The sequence below is a fragment of the Zingiber officinale genome, chromosome 2A, assembly GCF_018446385.1.
Source record: "Zingiber officinale cultivar Zhangliang chromosome 2A, Zo_v1.1, whole genome shotgun sequence".
NCBI classification, from domain to species: domain Eukaryota; kingdom Viridiplantae; phylum Streptophyta; class Magnoliopsida; order Zingiberales; family Zingiberaceae; genus Zingiber; species Zingiber officinale.
This window is the reverse complement of record NC_055988.1, coordinates 83,161,849-83,174,230: the sequence shown is the minus strand read 5'-3', so window position 1 is coordinate 83,174,230 and position 12,382 is coordinate 83,161,849. Positions and strand designations below refer to the sequence as shown.

Sequence of the window (12,382 nt, the reverse complement as noted above, 5' to 3'; positions counted from 1 at the left end):
TTTTGTCTATTTAACATTACACCCAAATTCTCATGGAGAAGTAGCGGTCCTTGCCGATATGTTACAGTCAGACCCTGCAACGCAAACTATTGCATATTTAGCACTACACCCGAGTTTTGGAGATGTAGCGATCCTTGCCAAGAGATTACAGTCAGACCCTGCAACGCGCTACTTCCGGGGAACAACCTAGCATTAGCACAATAGTTTAATGGATTCATTCATTGAATATTTGTCATAGTTTTAATGCTAGGTGGCAACCTAACGCAATCCTCCTCTTTTATCTGGGCTTGGGACCGGCCATGACCGATCATCATCCATTTGGCCAACAAAAAGTTTAAAGCATATGATTTGGATTTTGGCATAAGAGATCACCGCAGAACCAAAAGAATCAACCAATTCAAAAAAAAATGTCTAGATTTATTTTCCTAAATCAGATAAAAGAAGTAAATTTAGTATGTTTGTCAAAAGAGCAAGTTATTAGGAAACAAAAGCAAAAATAATTACTGCACTTTAAAAAAAGTTCAGGTTATGGCAACTATCACAGCAATGATATAGAAAAATAAAAATAAACATCTGGTCAGTTGGCCAGTTATAAACCATAGACATCATCTCTCCACGATGAGCTGCACTGAAGTACATACCATGGGATCTTCTAAAAAGACCACTATAGTTCTGACACACAAGACCCACCGTGGGTGTATAAACTATTGGTGCATACTCTTCGATATTTTCAACTAAAACCTGCGCATATTAACAAGTGCAAAAATCAAAACACCGCCCAAAGCAAAAGATTAAAATAAATGAAGATTTGGGCAATAGTAGAAAGTGCTTCCACATCAATTAACTGTACATTAAACAGAAATAAATTTAAGCAAAGTAATGGGATAAAGAAACAAGTGCCATATATGAACATGTTGACAGACCCTAAATTAGCACCGTAATGAAGGGTTACTTTGATAATTCTACAGAAATTTGAAAATACATGATAGCGCATTTCTCTACATTGTGTAGAAACTGCTCTCAATAATGGAGTGTCTGGTCAAACTATAGTGAATATGAATGAAGCTAAAGAACATGAGTATGTAATATGTTAAGCTCATACCATCCAAGCTTACAATAAGCAAGTTGATTTTGATAATAGTTAAAAAGGGTAATAACAGAAGAAAAGAAAGGTGGAAGTCAATGCAGTAGAAAGCAAAAGGCAGTGGTGCTTAGACACTCATGGGTATATGGTGGAACTTCTGCAATAATCAAAAAATAATAATTAAAAAAAAAAGGTAACATGCAAATTCTAAAAGCTAAATTTCTTCTAATTCTCACATGAATAGCTAGTGACGCAAAACAAATTTAAAAAAATATAAAAAATTGCAAAACAATCAACTTCTCTTGCGAGAAAGCAGATAATTCTTTCAAACAAAGAGTGCAAATGTAACTTATGATGCACTTGAAAACTCTTAACAACAATGTGTGAACTATCTAGAATAGAATGTCTTGTCAAATATCTAAAACTCACTTTGTAGTACATAGTTTCATTTCGGTCATGCAATCTATTAAGAATTCGTCATTTGGCCAAAGCATCGGTGTCTGATGGTCCATCCCTGGCATTTACTTGGAATCTTTTTAAATCAACCACTGTCAAAAAGGAAACTATGACTTAGAGACTATGGAAATATAATAATGCGATAGGATACAAATAGAAATATAAAACATGTTAGGAAAGTTTTTATAATAATGTCCTTTCCCTCTTCCTCCCCCTCCATTTTGTCTCCCTCCCCTCCAAGTAGCAATTACCTTAACACTAAAATTGAATTGACTCAATGCTTTGACGATCAAATGCAAAGAAACAAACAACAAGTGCCATCAATTTGAATAATTAGGCCAAAAATCAAAGCCTACATCAACAGAGAGAAGAACTCATCTTTTGTTTTCTCGCCAACTCTCCTAAGACTTCCAGAGCACACCGCTACCACTCACACCCAACCCACAAGCATAAACAAGGCCTTCTATTTGTATAAAAAAGAGGCAACATTTACTAGCACAATGTAACCAGTTCAAGAATGAGGGGAATGGCTAGCTGAGACAACACAACTAACTTAGTAGATATCTATAGAAGTTTAAACAGTACACCGGATGAACACTCGTGTTATCAAAGTTGTAGAATATGGAAATTATAGTAATCAGTAAACCAATCGCAACAGAACAAAAAGACCCAAAAAATAAAATACAACTTTTTCGTGAATGATGCGTGAGTCTACTCCCAACGAACTAAAGAACTGACTTCCGACTAGAACACAAAACGTAGAAAAACGTGTCAAAAGGCATACTGAAGCGCTCAATTTGCTGCTGCGGTGTCATATGATTTGGAGGAAGAAGCCCGCGAAGATCCAGGCGATCCCTCTCAGTCATCGAGAAAGCCGTGCCCTGACGAGTATCAAATAAACCAACAACCAACTCAATCCAATCAAACCACGGGAAATTCAAACAACCACTTGAAGGGCCTCGATGGATCACCCGCAGCTAGAAGCTTCATCCGCTGAAGGATCTGAGAGGAGGACGAGGGCTTCCGGAGGAGCCACGGCAGAGAGGAGGAGAGGCCGAGAGGGCCATCACCGACGAGATCTCCCGAAGGAAAGCGGACCATTGCTCGGCGAAGAAGCGCTGTGATCTTTCGCTAGATATTTAAAACAAATAATTAAAGAGGAAATTATATTTTTATTTTATAAAGCGAAAAAATAATTATTTAATATTTCATCATTAAGAAAATTGGACAGATATATATTTTACTATTTTATTAAGCAATCAAAAAGGGCAAACTTAAAATTACGAAATTCTCAAATATTACATTTAATTTTTAGATTTTCTAAAAAACATATTTTTTTTATTTAATACTGTATTCAAATAAAATATTACTGGTATATAAACATTTGATTCTCAAAAATAAACGCTACACTAATTTTGATTTTAGGATTTATACAATATTAAAGTGGTATTAATTTTTAAAGTATAGTATTAATATGGTGTTGTTATTGGGAGAAATAAAATGAAAAATAAATGCTCCTTCGAGCAATCTAAAAATTAGGTACATTATTTTTAGAATTCGACGACGGTCAATTGTCGTATTTTATTCCTCAACATTTTAAAATGACATTAAAAAAAAGAATATTTATATGGTCTATTCTATATATTACTCGATTTAAATATCATTTTAATATGTTAATTTTAATGTGTTTAATTTATAATAATTATGCATTTTTTATTCCTTTATTTTTAATTGAAATAAAATAATTATTTTTTCATTTAATATATTTGTATAATTGTGCGAAGTATAAAGCCTATTAGGTAGGAAGTCAAAACTAAGTGTCTAGAGGGGGTTCATCATCAAATTTTTAAGGTAAAAATGAAAATGATGCACTTTATTTTAGCCTTTTCAAAATAACATTTTATTTATAAAAAAATATAATAAAAGTATGTTTTTTATATTTGTTATTGAAATATTTTATGATCATGCATAGTAATTATGATCATACACATGTGTTGAATGTGTAATATAATATATGATCATATGTAGTAAATAAATATTATATATGATCATATGTTATCAATTCTTCCACTTGCGTAGTTGTGTTGTCAATTCTAAGATATGGAATTAAAGAAAATTATAACATACATATTTTTATATAAAAAATAATTAGAAAAAATTACTAATAAACCTTAAATTTATCTACAGTGTTAAAAGAAAAAAAAAATAACATTAACCTAATTTAATTTTAAATTTCACCCCAACTAATTATTAATTCTTAATTAAATAGTAAATAATGTAGAGCAATAGTCATAATTGTTATAATTATAATAATTATTATAACGTGGGATAATTATAGTCATAGTGTAGCTATTATGATTGTAGTTACTTTCAAAATGCTACCATTCATATTGATCCAGTGGTAAAGGAGGGGATCCGACCATACAATGGTCAACAACACGTGGAAGTCAAAGTCAAGAGAGGCAGCCCCGATGTTCTTACCGAGCGGGTAGTTCACCTAGCCGATCGGACGTGATAGCACCCAGGTCGGCTCGAAGGCAGCTCGATCGCAGGTCGGGTTTCCGATGCTCAGGGGTTCTCACATAAAAGAGTCGATGCGCCGAGCGGTACGGGCAGCATGTCCGCTCAGCCAAGCTACCGAACAACTAAGGTTGCAGGACCGTCCGAGTATGCGACCAAGCGGCTCACCATTTGCCTAGTAACAAAAGAGAGAAGAGGACAAAATGGACAGCTGGCGATATCCTTCTCAAGACATGCGCCGTCGACAGACAGCATGGTCGACGACCAGACCGGACGGAAGATCGTACGGTGGAAGTTTCCACTGTCATGTCGGAGATATGCTCGGACGGTTGTGGTTTGGTGTCAGACACACTTTTCTAACATGCCCATTTTTAGGTATGTTTTGAGGAGCGTGCACGCCTCGGGAAGCGTGCACGCGCCCCCCGGGATCATATATAAGGACCCCCAGACTTCGACGGAGGTATGCGATATTCTTCACTGTAGCTATAGTCTCGTTACTCTGCTTCTACTTTATTTCGCCGGTGCCTGACTTGAGCGTCGGAGGGTCGTCGTCGGGAACCCCTCCCCGGCTTGGCTTTGTTGCAGGTTCACCGGAGGTCCACGTCATCTTGGAGGTCATCTGGAGACACCAACGAGAGCCACATCCCCAACACCCGTCGACTCGAATTTCAGACAGGATTAAATTGGCGTTGTCTGTGGGAACGCACCTGAATCTGAGCCGAGAAGATGGAGGAAGCTGGACGTTCACACACTGTGACGCTCTCTCCTGAGGAACTGGACGCGCTCATCCAAGCACGAGCGGCAAAGATAGTGGAGCAGCAGCAAAAAGCGTTAGCCAAGCGGAGGGCGCAGCGGGAGACATCAGCGTCGGGCGGCCGAGCGACCCAAGAAGATCGACCGGAGCAATACTCCACTTGGGCACAGAATAAAGGTCAGACTGGCACACCAGGAGATGCGCCGCCCGCCCCTATTCCGTTCCATCGGGCCTTGTTCCAGACGTCGTCCGAGCTAGCTCAGGCCAACCAGGGGTCATCCGACGAAGCGCCCGTGGGGGACGCCAGGAAGGGGAAAATGCCTCAGACCGAGTTATCCCCTGAGCGGATCAATCACCAGTTCTCTGAGGCGATTCTGCAAGATCCACTTCCAAAGCATTACGCCCCTCTATCGATCGGAGAGTACAACGATACAACCGACCCCGACGACCACCTCGGTAAGTTCGACAATGCCGTCACTCTACATCAATACACTGACGAAGTTAAATGCAGGGTCTTCCTCACCACCCTGTCCGGCTCAGCACAACGCTGGTTTAGGAGGTTGTCAGACGGATCGGTACGGAGCTTCAAGGACTTCCGAACGACGTTCCTCCACCACTTTGCCAGCAGCCGACGTTACCAGAAGACCAGTGTCAGCTTATTTTCTATGAAGCAAGGTCGAGAGAGAGCCTCCGAGCTTACATCTAGCGTTTCAACCAGGTGGCCATGGATATCCCTACGGTCTCATCCGAGACAATGATGCATGCCTTCATTCAAGGCCTAGTCGAAGGGGATTTCTTCCGCTCTCTCATCCGAAAGCCGTCTCGCGACTACGACCACATGCTGAAGAAGGCGAACGAGTACATCAATGTGGAGGAAGCTCAGGCGGCCAGGAGGAAAGAAGCACCACCCGAGCCTTCAGCTCCGACAGGGCGGAGACCGCCGGCCAGTCATCAACCGCCAAGGGGGCCCTGTGCTGAGGGAGCGCGCCCCCATTCGGAGGCAAGGTCACACGCTGTCCAGCATGTGGTAGCCGATCGGCCTAAGCAAAAATGAAAGGTATGGACTCTCATGTTTTGTTCGTTTCACCAGTCAGCAACCCACAACACCCGCGATTGTCGGAGTCTCGGCCCGATCGCTCACCCAACGCTGAGAGGCAATCGACGCTGATCACCTTCGCCCGATCGACGTCGTCAACATCAGAGTATTGGGCGGAGGACGGCTAGGGAGTCCCCCGAACGACAACATCGTCATTAACCGAGGGTCAATCCCCGAGTTTCACAGGAGCGAGTGAGACCGTCCGCTCGGGAGGAAGAAAACAGGAGCAACACTGCTCGGGGTGAAATTAGCATCATTGCCGGTGGACCAACAGGCGGTGACTCAAATCGGGCCAGAAAGTCACACGCTCGGTAGCTAAGAATCCATGCAGTAGGCTGCAGTCAGGAACGGGCACAGGGCCCTGAGATCAGCTTCGGGCCCAGAGACCTTGAAGGAGTTGAAGTACCACATGACGACACACTCATCATCCTGGTGGTAATAGCAAATTATACCATTCACCGCATATTCATTGTGTTAGAGTGTATACTAAAAGTCTAGCTTCTGTAAACATTTATTTCTGAAATAAAAGAATCACATTGGTCAAATGTCTACATTTTATTTGTTAAATGTAGTTGTTCAATTAATTTATATTGTAGATAGCATGGTGTGTGGTGTCACACTCAGAAGATCATGTTATCATTTCTTTATAAATTATAAATAGTTGCTCACGACTAAGATGGAAAGGAACAAACCATTGGAATAGTCGTAGTGTAATTAGGTATTAGTTTATCTTGACTAATACATTACACTAGTACACTTTAAGTGTATTGAGTAGGACCATTTTAGGTAAGTTCTTTTATACTGACTTAATAAAAGAACTAGACCTTAGTTATTATGGAAGTGTGTGCTCTTAATCCTAATATAATAACAAGCGCATATATTTAGTATTTATTTCTTTAACTTATCAAAGGGTGAGATTTAACTCGATAAATCAATAAGCCCGATAAGTTGGGAAATGATATTACTTATAGTGTGTGTTATTGATTATAGAAGGAATCTATGTCCTAGTTATCTAGGTTGAGAATGCCCCCAAGAGGAGCTCATAAGGATTGTCATGTTAAACCCTGCAGGTGGACTTAGTCCGACATGACAATGAGGTTGAGTGATACTACTCTTGGAGCTAGATATTAATTAAGTGAGTTGTCAGTAACTTACTTAATTAGTGGGCATTCGTTATCTTAAACACAGGGAGACTAATACACTCATGATAAGAAGGAGCCCATAATGTAATTTGGAATTGGTGCGGTAGTGCAATAATAATTCTCTAGTGGAATGAGTTATTATTGATGAACTTAAGTTGTGTGTTCGGGGTGAACACGGGATACTCAAGCTCATCGGAAGGCCAAAATCAATTTCTACTCTAGGTCCCTATCGTAGCCTCATTAAAGTCTCAAGTCCATCCAAATAAAAGCCCTTTTTGGTGTCCAAGAAGGATGTCAGCCCATTGCTTGGTGACCAAGCAATGGCCGGCCACCATCTCCTTAAGAGGGTCGGCCCTCTTGCTTGGTCACCTCTTGCTTGGTGACCAAGTAAGTAGGGGCCGACCATAATAAATTCAAATAAGAGGAGTATTTTGAAATTTTAAAATCTTCTCTTTATAAAAAACTACAAGTTTTAAAAGAGATATTTTAATTTTAAAAACTTTCATTATTTGAATTAGACCGCATGGTTTAATAGAGAGTTTTAAAAGTTTTAAAACTTTCCTTTTTTAACCATCTTCATGGTTTTAGAAAAAAGGAAGAGAAGTTTTAAAATTAAAATTTTCTATTTTTGTAAGCATGTTAAAAAAGGAAATTTTTTGAAGAGAAGTTTTAAATTTTAAAACATAGATTTAATTTTTAAAACTTTCATTTTTTAACATCCACTTTTAGAAAGAGAGCTTGTAAAATTTTATAAAAGGTTTTCTTCTTTTATAAAATTTTATAAAAAATATTTTTCTTCCTCTTTAAGGGGCCGACCACCCTTGCTTGGTGCCCAAGCAAGGGGTTGGCCAAATAAAATCAAACCAATCAATGATTGGTGATTGATTCAATCAAGAGGAAAGAAAAGGAAAAATAAAAATGAAAAAGGAAAAACAAGAGGAAGATTTTAATTTTTGTAAAAATTCTTCTCTTATTTGCCTTGGGCAAGTAATATAAAAGACGGGGAGGGGAGGCCTCATGGGAGAACAACTCTTATTCTCTTGGTGGAGACTCTTTTGGTGGTTGGCCCTCTCTCCCTCTCTTCTCCCTTTGCTCTCTTTTGCTCCTTGGTGGTGGTGGCCGAATACTAGAAGGAGGAGAAGCTCTTTTGGGTGATGTTCATCTTGGAGGATCATCGCCCACACGACGTCCAAGGCGAGGTGAGAAATACGGCAGAAGATCTCGAGGTCATTAGCATACAAAGAGAAGGTATAACTAGTAATTTTCTTCCGCATCATACTAGTTATTTTTCTTTGTATGAATTCCAAACACAAGAGACAATAGATTCTAGTTTTTTGGATTTGTTATTCGAATTTGTGTTTTTTGTTTTTTGAATTTATGATTCGATTGTTCCTTTTGGTTAAACCTAGAGTTATATAAGGAAATTAAATATTAGATTTCCTTAAAAGGCTTTGTCTAGGAAGTGGTGGTTGCTCCCATATCCAAGAAGGTCTTGTGCTTCGCCATGTTTAACCTAGAAGTCAATTTTGAAAATTAATATTTAATTAAATTTATAACATAGGTGGATTTGGATCAATAGTGTTAAGTTCCGCTTGCGATTCAAATCTAAACCATTAAGAATAGATAAGTTAAATTTGGAATCAATAATGTTAAGTTCCGTTTCTAATTCCTAATTTAACTTCTAAAGAACACAATAGGTTATTTAGAAAAGGTTCGACACTTGTACAAAATTTTTATACAGTGGAACCGGTGTGATCTTCTTAGGACTAACCAACAATTGGTATCAGAGCTAGGGTTTACCTCTGTGTGTTTTGGTTTTCAAATTAATTATGCACATGTCATACATAATTTAGGCAGGATAATAGTAGGATGTGCTAATTTTGTGGTTGCAGACTCTAACTATTATGGCATATAGATATTGTGTGTGATTGGACCCTTGGACATATCAAGAGCATTATTTTATGTGCATGATTGTATGTATCAAATACAGCAGGAGCTGTATTATTTTTAGAATTTTATTATTGTTCGATCTAGAATACATGTACATTCCTTTATGGAATATAGGATTGATATATGTAAAATTCTATATTTGTCACGGATCATATCTTTACGAAGCGTGGTGCTATTGGAGGACTAGAGACGCAGCGGAATAAGAAGCAAGATAGATGCGACAACTTGACCCGATGGCGGTGGCTAAAGATGGCAGAAGCTAGAGTTGGAGCACACAGAGGACAGTGATGAAAATGTCATAATAGTTGGAAAATTAATTTCCAAATTTATTCCTTTTATTTACTCTGTGTGTGTGCATGTGTTATATACTAGCATAGGTTAAAATTCCTCACCTTAAATAACTAAGTGGGAGAGGGATTTTTAAATAAATTCCACGGTCTCCATTATTGGTTTGTAAGTGATGCAACAAGCTTGCGTGTTGGCTTTGAGTGTCTCCCTCCATAACGGATGGGTTTGTTGCGGATCACTAGATCAAACTTCCTTTATGGATGGTTATAGGAAATTATTTAGGAGTGTGTGATCTTCTCCAACTGAAGGGGGCAATCCTATTTAATGGACTAAGTATCAAGTAATGATATACACTTAGACGCATTCAATAGTATCCTCCCCAACGAAGTCACTGCTATTGTTTTGTGTGACCAAAGGAAAACCAACTATTAATTTTATTTGTCATAAAGTTAGGATGACAAGATAATAAAATTAATGGGTCACACCCTCCTCTTACAAATGTTGAATTTGTATATGCCCACACTAACGTGACATGCAATATTCATGGTGTTTTGAGGCGTTGGTAAATTTGACATAGTATTATTTGAGGAATCAATATTATTCTAAATTTAGAGTCCTGAACAAAGTTTATTTTGTGATTCTTAAGATGTCTTTTAACCCACTAGCCATTATATTAAAAGAGAACAGACTTACTGGTCCCAACTATATAGATTGGAAAAGAAACTTGGATATTGTCTTAACTGTTGAAAGCTATAAGTTTGTACTGTCAGAGGTATACCCAGAAACACCTAACAATGATTCTACCCTAGAGGAGATTGAATATCATAAGAAATGGGTAAAGGTGGATGAGATGGCGCGGTGTTACATTTTGGCTTCAATGTCAAATGTATTGCAACATCAGCATCAGGACTTACCAACGACTTATGATATAATGAACAATCTCAAAGAACTCTTTGGGCACCAGAGTCGAACTGCTACGCAAGAGGTAATGAGAAAGTTAATGACAACCACCATGTCAGAGAGAACACCCGTAAGGGATCATATCCTCAAAATGATGGCTTATCTGAACGAAATACAAGTCCTTGGAGGTGATATCGATGGGGAAACCCAGGTCGATATAATTCTCCAAACGCTACCCAGAAGTTTTGAGCAGTTTCGCCTGTACTATAACATGAATAAAAGGGAGTATACGTTGGCGAAACTTCTGACAGAACTACAGGCAGCAGAAGGATTATTTCGTCATAATTCTCAGATTTACTATGCTGAAAATGGTTCTATTTCTAAGTCGAAAGGCAAGAAGAAGAAGAAACAGGTCTTTTCAGCAAAGAAGATGAATAAACCTTAGGGTACAAGACAAAAAGCTGGAATGAAAAAGCCGAAGGGCAAGTGCTTCATCTGCAAGCAGTCAGGACATTGGAAGGCGGACAGTCCTCATAGGAATAAGAATAATAAAAGTATATCTCATGCTCTAGTAGTTGAAACATGTTTAGCGGTGTTATCTACTAGCACCTGGTGTGTAGATGCGGGAGTCACTGATCATATCTGCAATTCTTTGCAAGGGTTCCAGGAAACCCAACGACTATTTGAATGAGAGACGTCTATGGCGATACTACTAAGGTGGCGGCTGTTGCAGTGAGAGACTTCTACTTATCTTTTGATGGGAATAGAAGTTTGATTTTAAGAAATTATCTTTATGTACCCAGTTTTAGAAAGAATTTAGTTTCAGTTTTTAAACTGTATTTGGATGGATATTCTGTTTCTTTTAGTAACAATGTGGTTATAAAGAGAAATAAGGTTATTATCTATTCTAGTGCATTGGTTGGCAATTTATATGTTTTAAATCCAATTTCTCCCACAATGCAAAATATGGAAATTAATAACACATCTTCTAACTCTAATAAGAGAAAAGAACCTTCGGAAATGAACCAAACATATCTTTGACATCTAAGGCTTGGTCATATTAACTTAAGTAGGATTCAAAGGCTTGTAGCCGATGAACTCTTGGGTTCATTAGAGTTGGAAAACTTTCCAACATGTGAATCCTACTTAGAAGGTAAAGTGGCCAAGAGACCTTTTAAGGTCAAGGGGTATAGAGCCAAAGATGTGTTAGAACTGGTGCATTCTGATTTGTGTGGTCCTATATCTATCCAGGCAAGAGGTGGTTATGAATATTTCGTCTCCTTTATAGACGATTATTTAAGATATGGATACATTTACTTGATGCGCCGCAAGTCTGAATGCTTTGATAAGTTCAAAGAATATAAGGCTGATGTGGAGAAACATCTTGGTAAAAGTATCAAGACACTACGGTCTGACCGTAGTGGCAAATACCTCTTTGGAGAGTTTAGGAATTACTTATCAGAAGTCGGGATTCAATCCCAATTGTCTGCACCTGATACACCCCAACAGAATGGTGTGGCAGAACGAAGGAATATGACTCTTGTGGAAATGGTTAGATCGATGATAAGTTATTCAGAATTACCAAATTCGTTTTGGGGATATGCTCTGGAAACAGCAGTGTACATTCTGAATATGGTACCTTCTAAAACAGTTCCTTCTACTTCCATAGAATTATAGAATGGGCATAAGCCTAGTCTGAATCATATCTGGATATGGGGTAGTCCATCACATGTGCTGAAGGGAGATACTGACAAGTTGGAATCACGTACAAAAGTTTGTCTGTTTGTGGGATATCCTAAGGGAACGAAAGGTGATTTGTTTTATAATCCTAAAAATCAGAAGATCATTGTTAGCACCAATGCTCGATTTTTAGAGGAAGATTATGTAATTAGCCATAAGCCCATGAGTGAAATTGTTCTAGAAGAAATAAGAGAGGACATGTCTGTAGGACCGTGATCGTTCGATAGAGGGGGGGTGAATATCGATTCGAAAATTCGAGTGTAAAAGTACGCAGCGGAAAAGTAAATGAACACAGTTAATTTTACTTCGTTCTAAGCCTGTGACGACTCCTACTCGAAGGCCCGTGGTCCTTGACCACTTTCGTTGGACAATCACTAGCAATTCGAATATGATTACAAAAAGCGTACAGGAAATGCTAATGAAACAAAGTAATACCGACAAGGAAATTAACC

The 12,382-nt window shown here is 38.6% G+C and overlaps 1 protein-coding gene across 1 annotated transcript in view; it reads right to left on the bottom strand.

The window, feature by feature from the left end:
- The window catches only part of LOC122041366 (NAD-dependent malic enzyme 62 kDa isoform, mitochondrial-like), a 36,212-nt gene extending 33,556 nt beyond the window's left edge, over nt 1-2,656 (bottom strand). The window contains exons 1-4 of the mRNA XM_042601010.1: nt 2,512-2,656; nt 2,325-2,421; nt 1,514-1,632; nt 642-741 (exon numbers count right to left, since the gene is read on the bottom strand). Coding sequence (XP_042456944.1) covers nt 642-644 — 3 coding nt within the window. The 5' untranslated portion in view covers nt 645-741; nt 1,514-1,632; nt 2,325-2,421; nt 2,512-2,656. The remainder of the gene's footprint in view (nt 1-641; nt 742-1,513; nt 1,633-2,324; nt 2,422-2,511) is intronic.
- Nucleotides 2,657-12,382: the final 9,726 nt, after the last annotated feature.